Genomic DNA, 25958 nt, shown 5'->3' on the forward strand with positions numbered 1-25958 from the left:
TTTTATATTATAGTGGACCTGTATGTACTATCTCAGGCAACACAAATCCAGAGGACTATTATATCATCACTTAATAAATATCACGTCTTTTTATATTAATTCTATTACCATTGTTAAATTAATCATTTAATTGTAAGCAGCTAAATATGAATCTTCTGTCTTTTTCTTTTTCTTTTGTTAGAAATTATATCTTGCGTGTCTCTTGTTCAGTCAATATAATATAAAAAGTCTAAAAGAATATGCAGAGAATAAAGTAAAAAAAAAGAAAAGGGTAGGGACTGGATTTAATCTACCCAAATCTTATTATAAACAAATGGTAAAGTATATTATATTAAGAAGGGATGCATTATTAGAGTGAGAGGAAGCTAGAATTGCGGTGATCACATGACACTCTTCCATGGCCTCATGCAATAGCCATTGTTAGTCAGTGTAGTGGGTGTATATGAGTGAACGAATGAATACTCATTTGTTATATATCACCGCTCACTAGTAAGGAGTAATTGCCCAAGCACACCACTCTGACTGCAACAGGTACATATATGGCACATAATTTTACTCACAAGTCACTCTACTCACTACCTAGCTATATGCATTAATTTTTGGCCATCACTCGATGCTCTTTTGTACTCCTCCCCCGAATTGGGTTATTTTTCTTATGATGTTAATCTATCAAAATATGTCGGTAGATAACTTGTTATTTTTACACTTTATAAACTAGTTCATTTTAAAATATTGCAATGACTGGTCTAGCTTATTCTTGACTTCGACGCGAGAGAGAACAAATTTACGAAAGAGGTTAATTAATTAAGTGATATAAGATAATAGCAAGGTCAGATAAAGATTCTTTGACAAAGCATTTTAGTGAAAAAATAAAGTCAGCAGTTGACAGGGGACCAATGAAAACAATCAGGGTTTGCAATAAACATAAACTTCAATTTCTTTGATTGAGGTGCATATGTCTGTTACAATTTTTCATGTCGAGGCCCAAATTTGTAAAACTATCGGTCATTCTTCTTTTTCGCTGCCAAGCTTAATTATCCAAATGTCTTCAGAATGATAATATATTATTTATAATAATAATAAAAATTACAGAGCTAGACCTATATTATTTACAGTGACAGATGTTAAAAAAACTGGCCATCGTAAGAGTGCTCATGAACAACTCCAATCCAAAGAGCACTTGCGGAACAAAGTAAATTAGGTTGGATCAGATGACCAAAAATATTAGGTTGGATTCGGGTAATAGAAATTGCACTTCAACAATTTTAGGTGAGGCTTTAAAAATTTCTGGTCTCTATAAATACTTTTCTATTAAAATTAGTTCTTATAAAAAAAAGTATTTGTTCCTTAATCTTTATATAAAAAATGTAACAATAAAGACCAATTTTTTTGTCTTTGAAAATATAAAACACTGTATATTAAAAAAAATTTTAGAACTTAATTCTAAAAATAAAAATATTTATAAGAGCTATGGGTCAAACATTAGGTTCCCATTTAACTTAAAAAATTGGGTATAATTTATTTTAATTAAATTATTTTTTAGTTTTTAATATAATTAAAATATGTATAAATTATAATATGAATCATACACTTTTATTAAAACTAGAGATGACAATTTTTATCGGTGAATACCCAAAAAAGAAAAATACTTGCAAAATTGTACAAGTATGAATCGTCTATGTACTCATTGTCTTTTTTATCTTTTACTCTAAAAATAAAATAAAAATATTATAATATGAAATTAAACGATCGTAAAATTTTGGAGGCTCAAATTAAGATAAGGAGAAAATTTTATTTATTTATATTAATTTTATTTTACAATATATAATAATTAAAGTATATATATATATATATATATATATATATATATTAACCCTAAAAAGTGATAGTAAATAACATGCAACTCAATAAAAGTAACTATTGAAAGTTTGTAACATATTTATTGTAATTTTGGATTATGTTTAATGTTTTTTAAAATGATGTTCTATATTAGCCTGTAAAAAAGTGTGAAAAATATTTTTTAAGTTATAGTTCATATATATTTTAGTTAACTGAATTGCAGATTATGAAGATAATACAAAAATTTAGGTACATAAAAAAAATATAAGGATGTAGATCAAAGTTGTTATCTATCAAACATAAAGATGGAGATGAGTCTTTTTTGAAACACAAATATAGAAATAAGTACTAACTACTATAATATTTTAGCAAACCTTACTTAGTGTCATCTTTAATTAAATAATATATTAAAATGAATAAATAAATTATTTTTTAATTTTTTTAACAAACTCTAAATTAATAAATTCAAGTAGATTTTTTTAAGAAAAAAATAATAAAATTACAATATTAAATATTAGATTTTTCTAATATAAATAAATTTAGAAGTTCTTTTAAGTTAATTTTTATCTTTATTTCTAATAAAAACAATGAAACCAGCTCATATTAAATTCTTATGAGTACTTTCATCAGTATTGAGAATGAATTTAAATTTTTGATCAACCTTTCAATAAATTTAAGTAACTTTAATATGTAGTCTTAAATTTATTATTATTATTTTTTGCTAAAAATATGTAGTCTTAAAATTTGTTGACTTAAATTAATACCTTTTGAATTATATGATACACTTTCCATTTATTTATTTATTTATTTTAATTTTGAAAAAAATATTTATATACTTTTTAAATTTTAAGACTACCTTAGTTGCTATTTTTCAAAATGTATCATTATTTCCATGAAATTGTTAAGTATTGGACACACTCGTAATAATTTAGAAAGAATATTAAGGGATGTCATATTAAGAAGTTTAAAATAATTTTTATTGTAATTAAAAATATTAATTACATTATTAACTTGTGTATTATCTTTTAAAGTAAATACAAATGGATACTATTTTGTATTGATATAATTTATGTTAAAATGCATGTACTAAAAATAGTTTTTAATTTAAAATTCTTACATTTGGAAATTTTGTCTTAATTATAATTTTGTACTTTTTATTCAAAAGTCGAGTTGGCCAGATCTTAACTTATCTGGTTAAGGGCAGGGTTATAACATATTTAAGTTAAAAAATTAGTAGAATCAAAATATTAAATTGGCTTGAAACCTAGTTTAACTTAGGGGTGGTGACAGATGCAACATGATTTGCAAGAATCAGAACATAAAAAATATCGGTGCTTAAACATGATAATATAAAGAAAGGAGAAACCATGGCTATATAAAGAAAGCAAGGAAAGTTAGATATTAAGTAAGCCATACACATATCTTTGACCAACCCGCAAAATATACAGTATTAGGATTATGGGCAATCGTACTCAGACTTAATGAAAGCCTCTAATGTCACTCTTATGTAAGGAATTTTAATATTTTATTTATTATTAATATAGTTGTAAGAGGAAAAAAAAAGTATGTTAAACAAAAATTTCTTAAATGAAAATAAAAATAGATGCTCAAGAATAACAATAGAGGCTTATTTATTTATTTTAATATTTTTAAAAGTATGTTTTCTGTTTAAAGTTTTTTTTACCACATCCATGCGAGTTTTGCATCTAACATATGCGAAACTTTGATTTATTTATTTTTTACCCGAGTTTTGCTCCAATTGCAAAAGAAACTTTAGAATAACAACACATGTCAAAATTTTATCAAGTTTTGTATGCAATAAAAATGATTTTTTTTTAATTTAAATTTGAATAGATAGAAATGAGTGAAGATACATAGTATAATTTAAGAAAGTTCTATTTCTTCTATGTTTAAAAAAAAAACTCTTTCAAACTATGTTACACATTATAAAATTATGATACGTGTCAAAATTATAAATAATTTCTTCTCTATAAAGTAATAAAAATAATTTCACGTCTCATATAAGGATAAAATTATCCAAAATTTTAACATACATCATACTATCTAAATTTCATCTACAAAAACAAAACTTACAACGACATAGTAAGAAGACTTAACACAAATAAATTGATTTTAAAAAAAAATTTATTTTAATAAATTTTTTAAAAAAATATTAAAAAAAAGGGGGCAATAAACACACCGAAACTTAAAATGTATTCTTCAAAAATAATTACAATGAGGATAAATTTTACTTATCAAATGAGTCTAAATTGAAATGTGGATAATTGTTCATACAATTTTACATATATATGCGCGAATGTAAGTATTATAATACCTAACTGTATGATATATTTATTAAATTTTATAATTCAAAAATAAAACAATTCCAGTTTTTAAATTATGTTAATTAATTTCATTTGTAATATTTTATAATTAAGAAATGCATTTCCTTGACATACTTTTTTCAATTAAATTATGTTAGATTAATTAATACTAAAAAAAATTCATCGTAAGAGTTACCATTATAATAATATTCAAGTTTTGTTAATTTACTAAATAATAAAATTATGAGATATCATATTCAAGTCAAACAAAATGCAGATAATGAATTATACATCAGCATTTAATGAATAAGGATACAAATATTAAAATTATTATCCAAAAGAGTAATGAGTTTAAATACGGACATTTTTGAGAGGTACGAGTATAGACCCTAACGTGACTGAGCTTTGAACAAAGTAATAGCATTCAGCATAGGGTACTAATTCAAGTGTTTGCCATGTTCATTAAAAGTTAATGCTCCACATTACAATCCAATGAATCAACCTCCACCTCATTTGGATGATCATAGGAATTGCAAGTAATACTAAAGACTCTCTGATTTTTTTATAATTATAAAAATGTTACTTTATTTTTTAAAAAAGAATTGTATAAAAAATGCTATTTTCATACAAATTTTTAAAATACTTTTAGTAGTTAAATAAAAGCAAAAAAAGTTAAAAAAATGACTCGTGTTTATTTATAAATCTCATACTAATCTTCTTCATAAAAATATTAACAATAAATACAATTAATAAATAAAATGATTAAAAAACACATTGCAAGAGAATTTAAAACTATTATCTATGTAATTAAAAAGTTTAACAGATATATTTATTATAAATGTGGTAGTACTTGCAGAAATCTTGAAGAGAAAGTGAGAACACTTGGCATCTATTCTTAGGCATTTGGACAAATAAAGTTGCAGAGGCAAAGAGGTACAAAGGAGTGAGGCTCCCATATGCTTATGTATCATTATCATGGAGACATAGTCTCTTTCGTCAAGGCTGTTTACAGAGACATTGTCATTGTTTGTCTACCATCCCCACTTTTTTACCTGCACATCATGTCACCAAAAAAGTATACTCAACGTAATTTGGTAACTAATGGGTACTCCTCAGTTCACAAGGTGCCCACATGCCTCCTCGTGCGAAATATTTTCTCACATGTACGTGTGCGTGCGTGCCCAGTGTGTAGTAAGGAAATATAAAAACCCCTAACTACACTTTCAGATGATGGAAGCAAATACCCTGATTATAATGCTAACGTATTCAGGAACATGCATGAGCAGAGATGATAGTGAAGTGAATCACCAATTTTTTGTTTTTTATTCACCATGTGATGGTGGCATAGATTGATCTTCAAAACAATTAACACTGTAATGATCAAACATTTTATGGGAACCATTGCAACAGTAACCAGAAGATCAAAAGATTCTGCCAACTATGTACCCGTTACAGTGAACTGTCAAGAAAGCTTAAAAGTAATTAATGGTAGAGAATCACAGTACAGCAAATAATGACTCTAACCCACCGATCAATAGCCTTCAAAATCTCTTATCGCGGTGTGCTGAGACCCATTTCTGAGGAAAATTGAAAAACATAAATATTATATAAGTACTGGCTTACGCCAGAAAGATTATTTTACAAGAAAATGACATATTTAACACACAATCATTAGCACGGTAAAACTACAGAATGACACTCACCACAGTTTATGAAAAAGGTGTACAAGTACAAGTAAAGGGATATAGGTAATAGACACTGATATATATAGACCAAAGATATCAAGAGTATAAAAGCTAGGAACAAGACGAGGCAATGAATTGAGCTGGAATATATACACTAATGTGTTGCATCCTTTGCTTTTACTAGGAAATTGAAAAATCAGAATTATAGAAGTGTTGCTTAATCACATGGACGAAACCAATGAATCACAATCATGTCTTCTAGGTCTATTCCATCAGTCCTTTGGTGCAGCAGATTCCACATTCTGACACAGGTCTTGCAAGTTTCATCTTTCTCTACTGCAGGTGTCACTTTCTACCATTTTTTTAATCTCTAACTCGGGTTAAAATATTTAGCATTTGTATATGTATAAATATAACTTTTTATATCTCAAAATCATACCAGCAATTTCACAGTAGCGGCCATCCCCCTATAGTGTTTTCAGAGCTATCCAGGATTGATAACTAGACAGAGTACTTCTTTATTTAGTGTGCACTATCAAAAGTGAAGTGTTTAGAAGGTTTTCATAACGGCAGAAAAGTGAGCATTGATTAAAATAAGGGCTACCAATTCAAAAGTTCTACCCAAAAATATGGATGATCAAATACATATGCATAACAATTTTCTAGATAGAAAAATATTGAATGCAATAACATCAATTTAAGTTCTGATCTCGGGCTAACAAGTAATACTTTATTACTGCATCAAATGTGATCTACTCTACCTCTTTTAATACCATTTAGGTACAGATAATGTTCTTATGAAACCTAAGTAATCAGTTTTTAGTCAAATCCAAGAGCAACAATGAAGGTTTTGAAGGGTAAGTTGGTGAGCATGTGTGCACCGTACAACGGGATAAATCATTTAATCATAATGAAAATCAAGGCTTTCCTAATTCCTATGCATGGCCTTCAAAAGTGACAGACAATCAACATAACAAGTAAGCACAAACAACTTAGAGCGTGTTTGGTTTGGTATTGGAGAGGCCAAACCTTGGTTTTAACCCCACAACCCCCCCCCCCCCAAAAAAAAAAAAAAAAAAAAAAACTAAAAGGGTGTTGCTTTTACATTGAGTAAAACCACATTCGTGTTTGTCAATAAAAGAATTAAAAATATCCTCTTGACTTAATAGTATATTACAATTTTAATAATATCAAATAAGGAAATTCATATCCTTGCTAGTAATTATAGATATTTTTGTCAACATTATCCAAACAACATACCGTATGCCAAACTCACTTCTCAAATAAATGTTTCCAAACAAAAATCAATTCACACGACCCACTTTTAAGTTTTAACCAACCAAAATACAGTTTGCAAACACTAACCCAAACACAAACTTGGAATTATACTACAATCCCATTGTGAGACATTTAGATTCACTATTAAAAAAGAAAAATTACGGCAAAAAATTACACACTTAAAAGGACCTAATAGACACAAAGAATGAACCATTACAATTTCTAACTCTTACAACTTCTCTTCTCAATATAAATTTCACAGCTGCTTATACTGTACGTACATGCAGAATGTATCTTTATTCCCCTCTGATTATCAGCTGTTCACAATGACTATGGACAACAATAGTCCACAGGCCATTTCCTAAGAAAAACTCTAATCTCACATCGCAAAAATGTACAAACTGCAATCAGTATAATCTTGAATAAAACAAAACAAGCATTGAGATTATGACGCATAATAGATAAGGAATTGGGATTACTTGTGTTATGTTTAATCAATGGCTTTGATGATAATTACGTCATACTTATAACCACAACTCAGAATTATCCTAACAGAACCGAGACTTTCGGTAAAACTTAGGATGTTATTAAGATTCAAAGAGTGGAAGTTGCAAGGCTTACAGATAGGAAAGGTAAAAAAGAATTGGAGAAATCAAACTCCGGGGTTGGCACTGCAGAGCATACCCTGAGACAGCGACCTCGAACTCCTTGAATCGATGCCGAGACAAGAAGTGAGTCGTGCTGATGACACCGCCGAGTGCAGGGGAAGCAATGATTGCACGCAACCCAACTCACTCACCCACCTGAACACACAAACATAACATTCAATTGGGTACAAGAAAAAGTATTACTTTATCCCTAACGTGGACGAAACAGACTTGCCTCGCCGTAACGGAAGAACGGGTTTTCAGGAGAAAAGTTGAGGGGTTAGGGTTCGTAGCTGGTTTGGTAATGGTGGATTTTATTAGGGATAGTGCTGGTCGTGAAACGGATCTATAACGAGAAGCCATTGCAGCAACAAATCGCCACCTCCCAAATTTCACGCAGTTAGAGCTTCCAAGACTCACCTGAAAACTAAAGGGAAAAGGGTTTTGCTGAGGTTTTTATCCTTTTCACTCTTCTTGTTTTTCCTGGCCTTCGTTCTTTCTTTTACTTTTTTTTAATGAAAAAAGAAAAGGGATTCATAGGAATTTCAAATTCGTAGAGGAGTAAAACAAAAGTATAAATTATGTAGTTCATAAATATCCTTAATTTAAATGCTTAAGTTTAATAATTTTATTTAACTGTTATAAAAATAAAATATAGTAATAATTAGATTTTTTTCTCTTTACTTACAAATTAAATAAAAATATTTTCTTTCTCCTTATCTCATTTCAACCCAAAAAAAGTTTTTTTTTATATTGAGATAAAAACTTTAATTTAATTTTTTTTCTTTCATTTTTTTTATCTCGCCCTTCTAATATTAGAGAAAATTAAAGGGAAAACAGTTTTTATTCATATGAAAACTCATACGGAGTGCATTCTTTGTTATAAATTATTAACAAATTTGACTTTTTTAAAAGTGAAAGATTCACTTTAAGGAAAAATTAAGAGTTATAATCATTCATTATAAATTAATTCTTAAAATAAGCATTTATAATATATTGTGTAATTATATAAAATCTTAACTATCAATTTTACAATTAATAAAAATAACTCTTTATTCTTCAATAAAAAACAAACAGTAGCAATAGGAAAGAATTCAATAAAATTGTTTATTTATCTTCAAATAACATTGCACGAAACGGTACACTCATCAGGAGTTAATCCTTGGTTTTCATGGTTCAACAATTTCCATAGGTTTTTATCTGATTCAAATTTAACAAAGTTCCTGGAAAATAGAGAACATCTAATATAGGCCATTGATCTCAATTACTTATATCGAATAACTTTCATGTTTTTATATAATAAATATTCTTTCGAAAAAACATTTTCAACTTTTACGACCTTAACCAATAACAACTACCACTGGTTAACACATATCTTCTAATATTCTATCTTTAAGGTTAATGAACTTATACAGCATGCAATCATGCAGACGCGTGACAAAAGGAATGCACGCAATAGATAAATATGAAAGTGTTGCATTCAACCCCAGGAGCCAGGATAGTGAAATTCATGCAATTAGAAGTATAAAAAGGAAACGGGTTCCAATTAAGAATTAGTCCTATTGAACACAATGAACTACAAAACCACCTTAACCTTGTTACATAGGCCGGAATTAGGATACACTAATCGGCCAATAAATTATAAATTCCAGATAACACGCCAGAACAAAGATCAAGGGCTAAGGAATAACAAGCTTGGGAGGTGATTCATCATATTAGAACACTCTGCTTGAATGCTGTCAAAGCAGGGCTAACCTCCCAGTCACAGAATCCACAGAAGATTTTGGTCCTGACACAAATCCAGTAATATGTATAGGCATTCAATCAGAAAGCAGCAGATTCTTTGTCAAGTACTTAACACAAAAACAACTCAAGTACAAGTACATGAAATACTTTTGGTATTTTGATTCAACTGTTCAGTTAACTGCATAAGTATTTTGATTTTCTTGCACACGTTTTGGATCATACAGGAAATAATACCAACAACAAAAACAACTCAAGGACAAGTGCAAAGCATCAGGGAGCTTACCAGGTCCAACAGCAAGTACAGTCTTTGATCCTGCCAAAACCTGAAGAAATAAAAGCCTTAACAATAATACTACAGGCACCAACCATGAAAGGGTGTGAGGAGATGGAAGCCAGCCCTTCTACTTCAACACTTTTACATTGCTAAGACGTTACTAATGAAAATTTCACGAGTTTGTCACTAAGTACTGATTCTGTGCTGGTTTTTAAGGTGCTATTCTATATATTGAGCCACATCTCAAGTATTACCTGTGTTCGTCCAGCATCAGCAACGACAAAAGTAGGAAGACCAATACTTTCAGCTGTTTCCTTTAGTTTATTCCTGATAAAAAGTAAAGTCATGGATGTGGGTCTCTGAGCAAGAACTAAATTTACAGTATGCAGAATAAAATCACCTGCTTACATTTCCTGTTGATTCCTGCAAGTCACAACAATTTTGGGCTGGCCACACTGTTCCCATCGTCTCAAAAGAGAACGATCGCTGCAAAAGGACATGGTACTGGAGTTAAATACATCAACAAGGATAACAACCAAATATATATTGCCTGAATGAGCTATGCCATCAATGATACAGCATGGCTATGAAGCATAGCAAAACCACTGGTGTTGAAGAATCATCAATTCATCATTTTCATGTTCAATACTGAACTTTTTAAAACTAAACATGTAAAATTCCCATTTTCCTTTGCTTTAGAGGTAAAGGAAGTTACTTCCTTCAGCACAATCAACTCTGCAATGTGTGTCTAAAAGTGTGAATAAGTCCCCTACCTCAAAAAATAAATTGACAACCAAGTCACCCCAGCATAGGATTATGTAAACCTATAACCAAAAAGGCCACCATCCAGTGCCTAAAAAAATTGACTAGAAAGTTTAACAACATGGACAGATTCTTTAAACATTATGTTAGTGGTCTTGTTTTTTCATTAAGGAGATGCAGAAGGGTGGATTGGCAGGAGGGCCACCAATACAGAACTAGAAGAGATTCAAATGCTATACGAAGACTTATCAGAACAAAAGTACCTTTGCATTAATTCTGCGTACATGCCAGTGGCAGCGTCTGCAGCAAAAGGTGAATGTAAAGGCATAAAAATTTGAATAATAACGAATTTGTAATGGATGAAAAGAGATCCTTAACAAATTTGAAATGAAAAACAGATAAAAAATTAACAACGGTTTCATATCTTACGAGCACATTGGGATGCAATCTTTCCAGATTTCATCTTTAGGTCTTGCCTAACAACCAGAACCTGACACAAAACAGCTATCATTTAAACCAGAAATTTCTAAACACACGATGGAAGATGTTCCACACAATTAAAAGTAATGCACGTTACATCTATTTACCCTGCCCATAAATTTTCTGAAACAGAAGAGGAGTTCAATTAAACTAATTATTAAATAATAAAAAGCATTGATATAGTCAGTCTTTGTATTTCAACGGCTTCAGATTACTTTTAAAGAAACTAAAGAAAAAAATACAGAAGTTATGGAGTAATACCAGTGTTTTGTTCAGTTATTTGAGTTATTCTGCGTATCAAATAGTATTTTGTCTCCTTAAAAGTTCATTTGTTAGGAACAAAAGTTGAAGACATAACTGTTGATTGTTGAGATTTATTTTGTGTAAATGTGATCATCGAATGAGTTCACTATGCAAACTTTCCTTCTAAATGAGCAAAATACAGGTTGGTCAGTAAAGGCAACACCTCAATCAAGTATATCCTTCGAACAAACTAGAAGAAATTGTATACATAATGTGCAAATAATCAACTATCACAGATTGACAAACATTGAATAACCATTGACAGGTAAAGCTCCCATAATGAGTGATGAATATGATGAAATGAACTAACCATTTTAAGTTCTTGACCGCCACTGCTTGAGACTGAGAGTTGCTGCTGATGCTTGCTAGATGAGAAAGATTTCTTGGGCAAGTGATTTCCATGGCGCTTTGATAAATCTAACAGCAACCCAAAAATGAAACCTACAACAAGACCTGGAATGAAGTTCTCTGGCTTGAAACTTCCTGCTAACCATTCTCCATTTTGTTTCTGTTGTTGCTGCGTTTACACGCAAACAACATCAATAATAATAACTTAGGCAAACAAATTGCATATTCAAGGTAGACATCTTATATAAACTTACAATATAGAATTGATATGGTTCCCAATATGAGTAAAAAGAAGCAACTTAAAAATATGAATTTTGGACTAGCCCTTATTCTGGGAGAGAGGTGCATGATTATAGGAGAGGCGGGCGAAACCATTTGTGAAAAAAGAAAGCACTTTGTATGTCAAATATGCATTAAAAATATGAATTTCCCTAAATATTCATTCATGGGGATATAGTAAAAGAGGCCAATACCCGTTTTGTTCTTCCAGATTTTGTAATTGTTGGAACAAAGAACACAAAGGAGGAGAGAAGTAGAGAGTGAAAGACATAAACAAACCTGGTTCCGAGGTTGATTAGATTTAAGGTTGGAAAAGAACATTGGGTGTCTCTACTCTACACTGAATGAAGAGAAAGGGCATGGATGGCCAAGCAAAGGTTGAATTTTTGAAGTTGAATTGCTACTTTCTTCTTATTGTAAGCACGAAAGGGTAATCAGATATCGAGAGTGGAGAAACCGAATAAGATTGATTACTCGTTTCTGCTTTGGCCGTTGGGCAGAACAAATTTAGGATTAAGTTTTTTTTTTTTTTAAATTATATAAGTACTTTTTCTCGATTTATACCTTTCAAATGTCTTGTTAAAATTATGAAACTTTGTACGTGTTCCTGCATTTACGATTTAATATAAACTCAAATTCATGTAATTTTTACGTAAATAATAATAATAACTATTATATATCATATATTGAATGAGTTATATAAGCAATTTTGTCATGTATATTCGAACATTTTCCATATAAATTCTGATTTTAATATTTAATAATAATTGACATATTTTTTTAAAATGTATTATTGATATTTTTTAGATTCTTTAAGTATAATTTGCCAGATTTATTATTCTTTATCTTTTTTTATATGCATTTATTTATTTTTATTCTTTTTCTGCTTTTTTTCTCTCAAGTATACTTTAAAAATAAAAAAATAAATATATTTCTAACATTTATTTAGAACACCAACGTGTTTTTTTTTTAAATGTATTAATGGTTACATATTTCTTTATATAATAAACATAACCTTGTATTTAAATAATTTAAATATAATTCAAGAATATAATAACATATTCATCTTCAATTACAATAAATATTTATTGCGTTAAAAAATCATTTTCTTTTTCATTTTCATTAAATTACAATTAGATGTATTATTTTTTTCTATTTTTTAGTAATAATTTTGAAACATTTCTGAAATAAAAATATATATATATATGTGCATCCATACAAATAAAAAGTATATAATATAAATTTTTTGGAGTAATTAGCATTTTTTATATAATATAATATTTATAAATTTTACTACCTTAATCTTATTGTTATGAAATTTTAAATATTTAATTAAGTTTAAATTATTTTACTAATTTTTTCAAAGAAATCAAAATATTAAAATTTAAAGTTTGTTAAACTATAATTTATAAAAAAAATTAAATTAATACAATAAAAAATTAACTTGACTAGTAAGATTTAAATGCAATAATTTATAACCTATTACTTAAAATTATAAACAAGTGAAAGGAATTACTAATTAAAGCTAAATGTACTGTTTAAATTAAGAAATAATCATATGTGGTCGTACCAAAAAAACATTTTGACTACATACATGGAGAAAGAGAAAAACAATTATTAAAAATAACAATAATTAAATTCATTAAAGGAAAAAATATATTTATTCCACATTCTCTTTTGGTCACTTTGATAGAAATTTTGTTACTAAATTACACGTATTAAAAAAAATTAATGATTTTGGTAAGGTGAAACTTTACTATTATGTGAATCGTTGAGAAATTAAAAAAATTAATGACAAGAATAAATATATAAAAGAATAATTAAATATTTATAAAATTTTGTGGAAAGTCTTATAATAGGCCAAATTTAAGTGTAGCATTGTGAATATTTTCTGTGTTGTTCTTAATTAAGATTAAAAATTTGCTCAAGTAATGTATTCTGACGTTTAACGTTAATTTTTATTATGTGATTTATAAAAGAAAATTTTTAATTTTAATTAGATAATATTGCTAGTAGAATCTATGATATTTCACTTAAATTTTATTTCTTATAAATATTGTTTCGATTCAATTTATTTATTATTTCTATGGGATACATTTTATGCACAAGAGAAATAACATTAAATACACACTTTTAACACTGTTAAATTGCTTTAAAATTAATATTAAATAAATGTTTTATTTAAGATACATGAAACTTTTATAAAATTCCTTTTAAAAAGTATTTATTTTCCTAAAATATAAATTTAGCGTATAAGATATATAAAATTTTAATAAACTTTGTTTAATAAAGGTAACTAGAAAGTGTATTTTAATAATTAGTCATTTCAATTCAATTCAGTCATTATTTTTATTGAATACATTTTATGAACGAGAGAAATAATATTAAATACACACTTTCAAATCCTTTAAAATTAACATTAAATAAATGTTTTGTTTAAAATATACTAAATTTTTATAAGTTTATCTTAAAAGAAAAATAATTATTTTCTTAACATATAAATTTGATGTATAAAATATATAATTGTTAATATACTTTATTTACGATACAATTGAAAAAAATTAAATTATTTATAAAAAGTGTTATAACTGTTTGATATTAAAACATATATGAAATATTCATTATAAAGTAAATAATAGTTATAATGTTTTTAATATGTGTTATAATTAATAATATCGTTATATTGTACCTTAATTATATCAGTATTGATAGTAAAATGTAAAAAAAAATAAAAAATGAAGATCGTGTAAATAAAAGAGTGAAAATGGAAAATGTTAACCTAATTAGTAATTTTTTTAAAAAAGAAAAATTACTATATTTTTAATATAATAAAATATCTACGCAGTGGCAGAGTATCGGAGACATTTACGAGTTTGAATGTTGATGGGAAACCGCTTTTCCGTTCATGCGTTTCTGGGGTTGAGTTTTCTTTTCCTCTGAACTTGTTACCCTCTTTTTCTGTGTCGTTTTGAAGATCCCGTGTGCTGCTACCCCGTCATAGAACAACCTGTCTAGTGTAAGGTACTTCTCTGTCAAATGGTTTTGTCCAAATTTGCTTCCTTGAGTGCTTTGATTGAATGTTTTATGAACACCCATTTTGCCTTGGGGTTATTGATGATAAAGAGTGGTTTGGAGTTAATTTGTTATATTAGATTATGTGCACTCTTCCTGCATTAGTTTAGGACCCCCTTTGTTCTGCCCTTAGGGTCCCATGAATGTTGTAGTACACTGGTGGATGAATCCATTTCTTGCTGGTGTTATTTTTTAAATTGCTAGTTTGCTATTTAGTACTTTATGTTAAAAAGTTTCTGTGATTGTTATTATTATAATAATTTTATCACATATATATATCTTTATGTTGGTTCCAGATTTTATTTGGCGGGCAAAGAGAATACAAACACGAGACAGTATCAATTTACAAGGTATGCAATATCCAAATGTAAATTGTTGGGTTATTCTTGTTGTCCGGTTTAGTGTGGAACCTAATAATTATTAAATCATGTAGAACTAAAATATTAATGGCTTGAATAATTAAGAAACGCTCAGGTGCTCTTGCTGCGTTAATACTGTTCCAAAATTGTTAACTTGGTTATATTACCCTCTGTCAACCTATAAAGAACGTAAACTACGTTCTTGATTGTGTGAGTAATTTGTAATTAAACTTTAATTATTTTCTGTTTCAAATGCATTAACGTTTTGATTTGAATTTGAAACAGATTCATCCAATAATGATTTAAAAGAAATGGATTGAGAAACCTATTAGTCAGAATTGAATTGGGTTTTTTGGCGGGTATATATATACACACACTACAGTTCATCTTATACGTAGGTATTTGATTCAATATGAGGCAAAAACGCAAGAATAGTAATGGGAGTGAATAGGAGTTGGTTCACAAATAATTTACGCGAGTTTAAATCAGAAGTTTTTATATTGATAAATCATAAGAACCATAACTGATATTGTTGGTTTATTCTGATAGAATATTTAACATAGGTTGCTTAAGCAACAATATCAAACTAATTAATTGCTCCATATATACAGTTATATATCCTTTTAAGAATAATTCAACCACTTATTCTATTCTATTTACTTTCCTTTAATGCTAGCAACTGGAAAAATTAAGCCAACGTGAAAAGAATTATAATTTAGAAATTTTTAGGTGAGTCATACATCTACTACATTAAACAGCTCAATTTGCATTCTTTTATTAGCTTATTATTATGTTTAGATTAGGAAGGACTCTATCATTACAGTGAAGTCCAAGGGATATCCACCAAAGAGTCTAAGGAGGAGGAAAAGATAGGAGGAATGAAAAAATGTTCCATCATGAGATGTTAAACGTTTTACTGTCGACTTTATTTATTAGTGCACAAGTAATCTGTTCTTACACTTTAATCCAACGTACATAAGAACTCCTTATAGCAAGTCAATACCCAATAAAGTAAAAAAAAATTCCAATTTTAAGTCCTCATAAAAAATCTCGAAATCATAAAACACATTCATTTATTACAAAGGCATCCATGAAGAATAATACGCTAATTCTTATTAAGATATCAAAATTCCTCGTGTGTGCGTATATATATATATAACAAACTTGACAGTGTCCAATTTGAGAGGTTGGAGAGAACTGGTAAAACATAACAAAGAAAAGTAGATAAGAAAACTTGGGCTGCGATACAAGGTATAGCAAATATCAATGTGTGCATTTTACGTATCAATGACAGGTTTTTGGGCCTCTTGCTAAAGCGTGCTGCATGGTTTACCACCATTCCACAAAAACACTAGCGAAGTTGGCAAGTTAAGGTTTGGAATTCTCCACCCTACAAAATTCCCTCACCCATCATCCATCCATATTCCTTCACGTGTCCCCCAAAGCCACACAAGGAATCCCATCCACATTCCAACTACATAACCCACAACCAACAACATATTCTCCTAAATCCTAAATTCTAAATTCAACCACCAACTACCTTCCCAACTGTCCTAATAACCACCTTAATTTCCCCCATCCCATAATGGACTCTCTTGCCTCAAGTTCTAATTCTCCATTAAACCACAACAATCACCGCCACAACCACCACCACCATTACCCTCGGCTCAAACCGAGCCAACCCATTTCAGACCGAATAGTTCGCGCCCTCCGCCACCACCTCCGTCTCCTCCACCGTTCTGGCTCCACCTTCTTCATATTCGGTGCCACCGGAAACGTGTACACAGTAACCTTATCAAGCAGCCCTTCATGCACGTGCCCTGACCGCACCACCCCATGCAAACACATCCTTTTCGTTTTGATTCGAGTTTTGGGTGTGTCCCTCGATGATGTGTGTCTCAGGAGAAGAACCCTTCGTCCCTGCCAGCTTCAACGTCTTCTCAACATGCCCACGTTGGGAGAGGCAGTGGCAGGGGGCAACCTGCGACAAAGGTTTCACCAATTGTTCTTTGACAAAGGGTCAACGAGCGCAACAATAGAGATGGAGGATGGTGCCACGTGTCCTATTTGTCTTGAGGAAATGGGTAGGGAAGAGAAGTTGGTGGCATGTGGAACATGCCGTAACCCTATTCATGAAGAGTGTTTGATGAGGTGGAAGAGAAGCAAGGGAAGAAGAACAGCTAGTTGTGTGATTTGTAGAGCGAGATGGAGGGATAGAGCGGAGCAAGATAAGTATCTGAATCTCTCTGCATATGTTAGCGAAGATGACGTGGCACATCTTGGTGGGGGTCTCTGCACTGGTTAAGTCTAATGTAGATATATATATATATTTGAATGTTTCCTGTGTTAAAGAATCAAAATCAATGTTTAACTATCTAGATGTTTGTAAAGAAGGGTCGGAAATTGTTAATGTTGCAAGTAGTTAGAATATTGTCGATGTAGTTGTTACGTTTTGTTGCCAGATTTTTTGTGGTTTGTTAACGTTGCAAGTAATTGCGGCTTTTAGTAATTGCTTAATTACTTGTTTTGTTGCCAGGTGTTTTATGATTTACATGCAGCAGGAGCAGCACAGCCCAAACTTTGTTATATGGTGCTCAAACTAAATCTAGAAAAATGCTAGGGAAAGCCTTTTAATATATTTTATGTGTTATTCTGTTTTTTAACAAGTATAAATTAATTTTTTTAAAATTACACTTACTTTTACACAGTTTAATAATAGGTTTTAAATTTTTTGTATGAGTAGAATTGTTTTCAAGTCCAAGATCATAAGACTTGAAAAATATCTTATTTTAAGAAGACTAGTAAAATATTTTTTAAATTTTAAAAATGATTTTTTAAAATTAATTATATTTGATTTTACTGAGCTAAGATGGAGCCAATGATAAGTTGGTTCAAGCTAGACAATATGATAAAGACAACCTCAATTGTGATATGTGGGTTTATGACGATGATAGAACTGTACAAAGACACTCTAATACTTTAAATTAATGTTCATATTAGTAAAATAACAGAAATATAATATTGTTTATATTTGGTGTGTTGGTGTTGGCATTAACTTATTATAGAAGTCATTCCTCATCATGCAATCCAGCTTGGTGTAACCTATAAGATGAGAAACATGACTTGTTAACTGTCATCTCCTAAGCTAAGTGCATACAAGCATTTAAGGTTGCAAGTATTGGTAAATGGGTCATGAATTAAATATCAGACTTGGTAGTAATTTAGGTTGCTAAAAGTTGAAAGTAACCAATAATTTAAGTTTTTAAGCAAGAGTAATAGATATCACACTATTTTTTTATTATAAAATATATTATTCAATTTATTTAATTGTGTACGGTTAAAATATATTTAATTTAATATTTACATGTATTATATTGTTTTCAATTTATTTTTTATTGCCAACTTTTTATCTGTATGTTATAATTCTTTAAATATTTTTATATTCAAATTATAAATTATCTATAGTTTATATATTTTATTAATTCTGATAAAATGTTTAACTTTATTTTTATGATTTAATATCAAGATAAAATTTTAAAACTCTTATAATAACAATAAGTCCTTACTCTTTCTTAAATAATATATGAAATTGTTCATTTTTTTAAAAAAAATTAAAAATATAAATTTATTTTAAAAATTATTCTGCTAAAAAATATGTTAAAAAATATTCAACAGTATTTTTAAAAAAATTAAATTATAAAACATTTTAATTCTTTAAAAGAAAAACTTATAATATGTTAAAGTAAAATAAAAAATAATATATTTATATTTTTAATGGAGGAGAATATAATTTACTTTTTAAATAAAATTTTATAATAAAAATAGTAATAATAATATATGTTAACTTTATGGTTTAATTGACTCCATTTTATTTTGTTTCATTCCACTGTTACTTAATTTCAGAAGATTTTTTCAATGACTTAAAATCAAACATTTTAATTGATTAAATGTTTGTTCAAATAATTTATTTTATAAATAAGTATAATCTTAACCTAATGCGACATTCTCCACATTATTATCACACAACTATGTTTTAGGGAGACAGTCAGAAAATATATTGTAAGATCTATTTTGTATTTTATAATTTTTAATAAAATTGTACAAAAGTAATGGCTTAATGACCTTAATAATAATATTTTAATTACTTATTATCAAAATAAGATAAAATAAAAATTATTTTTTTGTCTAAGACAAATTTTTGTCATGTCAATATCTGTTTCGTATAAAAGTCAAATAAAATTAATTTTTTATTTTTTTAATTAATACAATTCATCTAAAAGATGGACGAAATAACACAAATATGATAGGTGTTTGCAATTTTGTATACGAGAAAGGCGAAAAAGGAGAAAATTTTGAAATTTGATTTTGCTGCTAAGACCACGTGGACCAATAAGGGACTTATTGGTCCTAATTCAGATGAAATCACTATTTCGTCTGAGTCAGGGACGAAAGTCTCTCATTAGTCGACGTGGCCCTGAAGCAAACGGTCACTGTGAAAGCCTCTTTCTCCCTTTCCCCTCTCTAGTTCGAAAACAGCCATAGCCAAATTTCTCCTTCAGCATTTTATCTTGTTTGTTTTCAGTATTTTTGAGTGAGCAAGGTCATTTTGTTCTTAATCCGTTGCAGAACTGTGATTTGGTTCACTTCTATTGCCGGTTGCCTATGTTCCTGGACTGGACGGTTGAGGATTTTGGCAAAACTGACATCCTGTTTTACCGTCATCCACAACGAAGAAGAAAGGTAGAGGTGGTCACTGGAGCCACGCCACACACTGCAGAGTCTACCACTGTGACTGAAGTCTTCCATCGCCGAAAAAACTACACTAGGTACCTTCATTTTAATCTTGTTGGGAAAGTGTGTTTGTCGGAAAAGTGTGCACAACCAAATGATTATAATAAACAAACAACCTTAAGAAATGAATTTAAATTTATTTTAGTAATTTTATAGATATATAAAATTAATTTTAATTTGTAAAAAAAAAAGTTTGCATGTAAAATTACTATAGTAATTTAAGGTGTAAATTTAAAATCAAATTAAAATAAATTAGATAAATTAAACACAATAATAAATTGTTAAATAATATTTAGAATAGAAAAATTATAATAGTTATATAACATTAGATGATTAATAATTAGAAAATATATAAATATGAAAATGAAAATTTCGTATTTAATATTAGAAAATAATCTGATGAGCTGTCTAACGGAATATATCATTCATCAACATCATCACCATCACTGTTGACTTCTTCATCTTCATCCTCATCCTCATCTTCATCTTCATAATTGCATAAATTTGCACATCCTTCAAAATATATACACTTATTCAATATATTTTGCTGGTAAAAATAAATCAATATTCATAATAATAATTTAATTTATATCTTCTGTATCATTTATATTGACTATGTCCATAAGGTTAGGCGGTGATATTAATAAACTTAAATCCAACATATTTGAGCAAATTCTTGAACTTTCATCAAATGCAATATCTACATATAATTCAATAACAGTTATAATACTTTGATACGCACTAATCATACAATCAATATCTTCATCATCACTTATATCCAATGCAGTGTATTGTTTAGCGCTTGAATCAAACATAAAACAAGAAATTATTCTAGATATGAAACAATTATTACTAAGATTCAACTTGTCATGAATCTTTTTTTTCAAATTTATAAAACTTATTCTTCTTCTTATCTTTATCATTTTTTTGTTACTTTCAAATGTCACACCTTCATTTCTAATAACAATTTTTCCATTCCAATATATAATAACAATAATCTCACTCATCCTGCATTTATAACAAAATATATAATATTAATAAACAATTACAACTATACTTATTTATATAAATAATTAAATTAAATTATTATTAAAACATACAAACATCCTACTCATTTCACATATGTATTCTACATATATAAAATAAAAATTCACAACAAATATAACATCAATTTTAACATCATAATAATATTAAACATTTACTAATATATTTTTTTATTTTTTAACAATATCTAAAAAATTATTTTTTAATTCCAACATATACAAAAATATATTTACTAAATATTTATCAATTTTAACTAATAAATTATTTCAATTTTAATCAATTATAAAAAATACAAAATTTTCAACAAATTTTTCAAAATTTATAACTAACCTTATAATTTTTTTTGGAAGTCTTCCAAGTCTTGATTTCAAGCTTTTCTTCGTTCTAATTTTAATCCAGCGATAGTAGGATTATATAACCAAATTTTTATGGATATTAGGGTGTAGTCACCGATAATTGTTCAGGGAATAATATGATTTTTGTCTTCTATAAAGGCAAAATTAATAGGATTTATACATGTGTCGACATATTTCTATTTCGTCTTAAATGAAGATGAAATAATGGTTTCGTTTGAATAAGGGATGAAAGTCCCTCATTGGTCCATATGGCCCTAAAGCAGCAAAATCAAAATTTTTCCCATTTTTGCCTTTCTCATGTACAAAATTTTAGACACTTGTCATATTCATGCTATTTCGTCCTTTTTTTAAACGAATTGCATTAATTAAAAAAATAAAAAATTAATTATGTCTGACTTTTATATGAAACAGGTATTTATGTGGCAAAAATTTGCCTTAGACAGAAAAAAAATTTCTTTTTATTTTATTTTAGTAATAAGTAATTAAAATAGTATTATTAAGGTCATTAAGCCTAAAAGTAATTTCCTTTTTTCACAATTCTTTGATAGTTTATGCAAATTAGATAATATTTAAAATTTTAAAATAATTATTTTTTGAAAGTTTTTTTAAAAAGCTGATAAAACAATTGTTTTTTACAATAAAATAAATAAAAATCGTACTTTTTATCTAAAAAATAAGAATGAAAAATTCTTTGAAAATTTATTTATATGTTTTATTTATTAATTTTTAACTTTGGATTCATTTATTTTGTACTGAAATTTATTAGTCAAATAATTTTTTCAACTTGTCCTTGAGACAAATTTCTAGTACATAAATTTTCATATATTTGACAAGTATTTTGGTAAATCGTGCGATTATTTTAAAATTCTATATCATAAGATTAATTCATCAAAATATTTTAAATTATAGATTATACATAATTAATTTATTAAAAATTCAAAAAAATTATTAAAAAATGCTTATAATTTTAAAAATATAAATAATCAAATTTTGTAAAAGATATAATTTAAATTAACATTTGTTATGTTTTAAAAAGTGTATGTATTAAAATATTAAATCATTCTTAAATTATACATTTTAATTTAATATATAAAAGTAAGAATATAATTTATTAATTTAATAATTAAGTTGTTATGGTTAAAGAAAATAAAAAAATAATTAATCTAAGGCAAATTATTAAAACTAAAAGAAAAACTCTTTAACAATGAAATCACGTTAAGAATATAAGCTATCAACTTAATATTCAACTAAATATGACATTAATCATCTAAAATTTTATTTTATTTTCCCTTGTCTTGTGTAGTATTATTTTTCTTTTACTTGTTTGGATAAAGAGAGTTTGTTTTCTGGCTGTGTTGCAGTCGGAAGCAATGGAAGACGCCGGGAAATATCTGAACTCCGGCGACCTATCGCGTAAGGTCGTCGACGTGGATGCGGGGGAAGCACACACTCTCCTTCTTACTGGTAAGGCAAATTCAACACACACCAAATTTCTCCTCAATTAATGGAAATTGATATCTGAGACTACATCTTTGAAAAGTTTGTGTCTTTGCTGAATTTTGTGACATGAAGGGGATGGCAGTGTTTATTGTTGGGGTAGAGGAATGTTTGGTCGGCTTGGGATTGGGTCAGAAAAAGACGAGCTTTTTCCAGTACAAGTCAAGTTTGGAAACCCTAATGGAACCGAAGAAGACACTGTCAAAATAGTGGGAATTGCTGCCGGTGCTTATCATAGTCTTGCTCTTGCAGGTTATGGAACACTTCAATGTTTATACCTTCCAATTAGAATAAAAAAGTGAATAAAACCTGCATTATAATGTTGTAATTTGTTTGCTTGGTTTATGCTTCATCAAATCAAATGAGAAACAGTTGAATTATACATGCTATTGGCAGCAGTGATAATGGTTAAGATAAATCTATGAAAATAGGCAAAACGAAATAATTTGAAGTCATCCGATAAAATTTCTGCACTTCTCAATTGCAGTGGATATTTAATGAAGTGAATGAATATACATGTTATATCTTTTATTTCTTTTCCTCCTTGTCTGAGAAAGCTAGAAATTGCTAACCAGGGAAAGGGATATTTGGATACAAATCTCCCTTTCCCATGATGTGCACTTAAGCTAAAGTGGCCTAGTTATTATTAACCTTGCTACTAAACTTTCGTAGGAGTTATTAACATGTGCGCTTTTAGATTTATCAACCAGATATGAAACATTATCAATTATCTACGGCAAACTTAGGCTGGTTCAGCTGATTTGAATCTGAAGGTTATTCCCATATCTAATTCTTCATTCTGCGTGTTAACAGATGATGGAGCTGTTTGGTGTTGGGGTTACAATATCTGTATCCTCAATATGCATGGAGTCCCCCATTACCTTAGTGGATCTTGGTTACAGATATTACCGATTTACTTCTAGAATTTGTTGATTTTATACTATGTACTGGTATCTACACCCTTGACTACTGTATAGATGGTCAACTTGGTATAAATGGAGAGGACTTGCATGATGATAAATATGCTGTTGGAGACAATTCTCTAGTTCCCGTCGTACTGAACAAATTTCTTGAATTGCACCCCCCAGATTCCTCAACAGCTGTGTCTGAAGAAGAAGGTAAAACATCACTTAAGGTATAACATGAATCGTATTGATTTTTTAATCTAAAACATTAGCCAAGGTGACTGCACAATTGATGTGTTCTCAACTGTTCTACTTTCTCAGATATGTGCTGTCAAAGCTGGAGGAATGACATCTCTGGCCATTGATAATGGTGGGATGCTGTGGATGTGGGGAAACTGCCCACAACAAAGCAAAGAAGGTGGGTTATCTTTTGTTAGCAGTTTCACTCCAACACCAGTTTGGGATTTTCATGGTCACACTGTTGTCAAGGTTGCATGTGGAAATGAGCATATTGTAGCACTGGTTAGTGCTGGAGAATTGTATAGTGGTGAAGATCTAGTGTGCTACTCTTGGGGTTATAACAGCCATGGCCAATTAGGCTTGGGGGATAGGGAGAGCAGGCTGCATCCAGAAGCGGTTAAAACATTTGATAAGGAATCCCTGTCGACAATTTATGGTGTAGCATGTGGTGCCTTTCACACTGCTTTGCTCACTCACAAAAAGAACCCTGGTGACACATTAGAAAGCACGTGCTGGACATTTGGTCTTGGAAATAATGGCCAACTTGGGCATGGAACAACTCAAAGCACATCATTTCCCACACTTGTTAAAGAATTGCCACAAAATGTAGATCTTATTAGTGTCGACTGTGGCTTGTTTCATACAAGTGTTGTTTCCTCTGCTGGGGATGTGTGGTCTTGGGGAATGGAGAAGGGCCTTGGCTTATGCCCTGATGCTAGTCGTGCTGAAACAGATTCTGGTGATGCACTCTCTCCCCGTCTTATGTCATGCAAGCCTTATCAACCTAAATTTCCTGATCCAATTAAAGTCGCGTGTGGGGCTGCACATACTGTTATTGTTGCACAGGAGGGATATAGAATATGGTCTTGGGGTAGAGGAAAGAGTGGCGTTCTTGGAAATGGTAAAGGAGTAGACTGTTACACTCCCACCATTGTGCTATGGCCTCCAATGATGGAGGATTTCAAAGATGAGGAAGTAAAAAGCTCTGTTGAGAAAGATAAGGTCAGAGAAAAGGAGACTGAAAAAATAACAGAAACAGATGAGAAATTATCCTCGGTATTGAATGAGCTGAAGCTGCTTCAAACAAAACAGTCTATAATGGAAAAATATGCGAGTATACTTCATGGTTCTATTTTTGGAAAACCTTTTGATGAGCAAGATATCCCTGCTTCGTTGCGGAATTCAGGTTCATTTGACATTGCAATAGAATGGGAGAAGATGTTAGAGGCAGCAGATCATAGGAAGCTAGTTAGGTTGGAAATGTTTTACCGTGACATGCTTGCTGGAGTGAAAGATGAACTAATGAAGAGAAGGATCAAGGAAATTATAAAGGAGTGTCTCCAATCTACTTCAGGGGCGAAAAATTAGTATCCATACATACAAGATGCATCCCGTTCCGAAACAAAGGATTTCACATAAAAAGCAATATGCTATTTATTATTCCATTTGCATGTTGGTATTTCTCTTTATTTGTCACTTTATCTGATCATTTATTTCATTTTGCATTCATTGAATCGGATAACGCTTAGTCTGCCTGGTAGAGTTCTCCACCCGGAAAATTGTTTTGTACATCTAAAATAGGATATATATATATATATATATATATATATATATGCGCGCGAGAAAGATTAAAAAAAAGATGATTTTTTAGAATATAGACAATATCAATCTTAAAATGTTCGGTAACACAAGTGTTTCCACTCAAACCTCATTTCACTTTTTTTTTTTA

At 29.4% G+C, this 25958-nt stretch overlaps 4 protein-coding genes across 9 annotated transcripts; 2 read left to right on the plus strand and 2 right to left on the minus strand.

The window, feature by feature from the left end:
* Nucleotides 1–4973: 4973 nt before the first annotated feature.
* Nucleotides 4974–8242, minus strand: LOC113865656. 3 transcript variants are annotated; one of them, XM_027500361.1, is made up of 3 exons: nt 8009–8242; nt 7748–7929; nt 4974–5740 (listed from the first exon to the last, which is right to left on the minus strand). In XM_027500361.1, the coding sequence occupies exons 1-2, from the start codon at nt 8134–8136 to the stop codon at nt 7779–7781; spliced, it is 279 nt and encodes a 92-aa protein (XP_027356162.1). In that variant the 5' UTR covers nt 8137–8242; the 3' UTR covers nt 4974–5740; nt 7748–7778. The 3 variants fall into 3 exon arrangements, with proteins under 3 accessions (XP_027356162.1, XP_027356163.1, XP_027356161.1); XM_027500362.1 differs by having other exon boundaries at nt 5508–5740; nt 7811–7929; XM_027500360.1 differs by lacking the exon at nt 4974–5740 and adding an exon at nt 7420–7527 and having other exon boundaries at nt 7811–7929.
* A 994-nt stretch (nt 8243–9236) lies between these two features.
* LOC113865425 (peptidyl-tRNA hydrolase 2, mitochondrial) lies at nt 9237–12480 on the minus strand. Of its 3 annotated transcripts, none has more exons than XM_027499951.1 (8): nt 12245–12480; nt 11649–11855; nt 10985–11045; nt 10819–10855; nt 10202–10279; nt 10048–10120; nt 9803–9842; nt 9237–9562 (listed from the first exon to the last, which is right to left on the minus strand). In XM_027499951.1, the coding sequence occupies exons 1-8, from the start codon at nt 12284–12286 to the stop codon at nt 9513–9515; spliced, it is 588 nt and encodes a 195-aa protein (XP_027355752.1). In that variant the 5' UTR covers nt 12287–12480; the 3' UTR covers nt 9237–9512. The 3 variants fall into 3 exon arrangements, with proteins under 3 accessions (XP_027355752.1, XP_027355753.1, XP_027355755.1); XM_027499952.1 differs by having other exon boundaries at nt 9248–9562; nt 11649–11846; nt 12245–12469; XM_027499954.1 differs by lacking the exon at nt 9803–9842 and having other exon boundaries at nt 9248–9562; nt 12245–12469.
* A 4445-nt stretch (nt 12481–16925) lies between these two features.
* LOC113865938 lies at nt 16926–17790 on the plus strand. The gene has a single exon (XM_027500761.1). It carries the CDS (start codon nt 16982–16984, stop codon nt 17699–17701), a length of 720 nt encoding a protein of 239 aa, XP_027356562.1. The 5' UTR covers nt 16926–16981; the 3' UTR covers nt 17702–17790.
* A 2067-nt stretch (nt 17791–19857) lies between these two features.
* On the plus strand, nt 19858–25739 carry LOC113864921 (ultraviolet-B receptor UVR8-like). 2 transcript variants are annotated; one of them, XM_027499157.1, is made up of 6 exons: nt 19858–20222; nt 22949–23051; nt 23160–23336; nt 23898–23933; nt 24062–24219; nt 24311–25739. In XM_027499157.1, exons 2-6 carry the CDS (start codon nt 22958–22960, stop codon nt 25595–25597), a joined length of 1752 nt encoding a protein of 583 aa, XP_027354958.1. In that variant the 5' UTR covers nt 19858–20222; nt 22949–22957; the 3' UTR covers nt 25598–25739. The 2 variants fall into 2 exon arrangements, with proteins under 2 accessions (XP_027354958.1, XP_027354960.1); XM_027499159.1 differs by lacking the exon at nt 19858–20222 and having other exon boundaries at nt 22916–23051; nt 23128–23336.
* Nucleotides 25740–25958: the final 219 nt, after the last annotated feature.

The sequence above is a fragment of the Abrus precatorius genome, unplaced genomic scaffold, assembly GCF_003935025.1.
Source record: "Abrus precatorius isolate BTA unplaced genomic scaffold, Abrus_2018 Scaffold4, whole genome shotgun sequence".
NCBI classification, from domain to species: domain Eukaryota; kingdom Viridiplantae; phylum Streptophyta; class Magnoliopsida; order Fabales; family Fabaceae; genus Abrus; species Abrus precatorius.

Excerpts from the sequence above, each read along its gene's own strand:
- LOC113865656 (XM_027500360.1), bottom strand. The coding sequence starts at position 8,136 with ATGGCTTCTCGTTATAGATCCGTTTCACGACCAGCACTATCCCTAATA. Across the intron at positions 7,930-8,008 it reads CGTTCTTCCGTTACGGCGAG|GTGGGTGAGTGAGTTGGGTT; the intron begins GCAAGTCTGTTT and ends TTGTGTGTTCAG. Across the intron at positions 7,528-7,810 it reads TTCGAGGTCGCTGTCTCAGG|TTTGTACATTTTTGCGATGT; the intron begins GTATGCTCTGCA and ends TACTGATTGCAG.
- LOC113865425 (XM_027499951.1), bottom strand. The coding sequence starts at position 12,286 with ATGTTCTTTTCCAACCTTAAATCTAATCAACCTCGGAACCAG. Across the intron at positions 11,046-11,648 it reads GCGGTCAAGAACTTAAAATG|GTTCTGGTTGTTAGGCAAGA; the intron begins GTTAGTTCATTT and ends GTTTTGTGTCAG. Across the intron at positions 10,280-10,818 it reads TACGCAGAATTAATGCAAAG|CGATCGTTCTCTTTTGAGAC; the intron begins GTACTTTTGTTC and ends GTCCTTTTGCAG.
- LOC113865938 (XM_027500761.1), top strand. The coding sequence starts at position 16,982 with ATGGACTCTCTTGCCTCAAGTTCTAATTCTCCATTAAACCACAACAAT.
- LOC113864921 (XM_027499157.1), top strand. The coding sequence starts at position 22,958 with ATGGAAGACGCCGGGAAATATCTGAACTCCGGCGACCTATCGCGTAAG. Across the intron at positions 23,052-23,159 it reads ACACACTCTCCTTCTTACTG|GGGATGGCAGTGTTTATTGT; the intron begins GTAAGGCAAATT and ends TGTGACATGAAG. Across the intron at positions 24,220-24,310 it reads AAGGTAAAACATCACTTAAG|ATATGTGCTGTCAAAGCTGG; the intron begins GTATAACATGAA and ends CTACTTTCTCAG.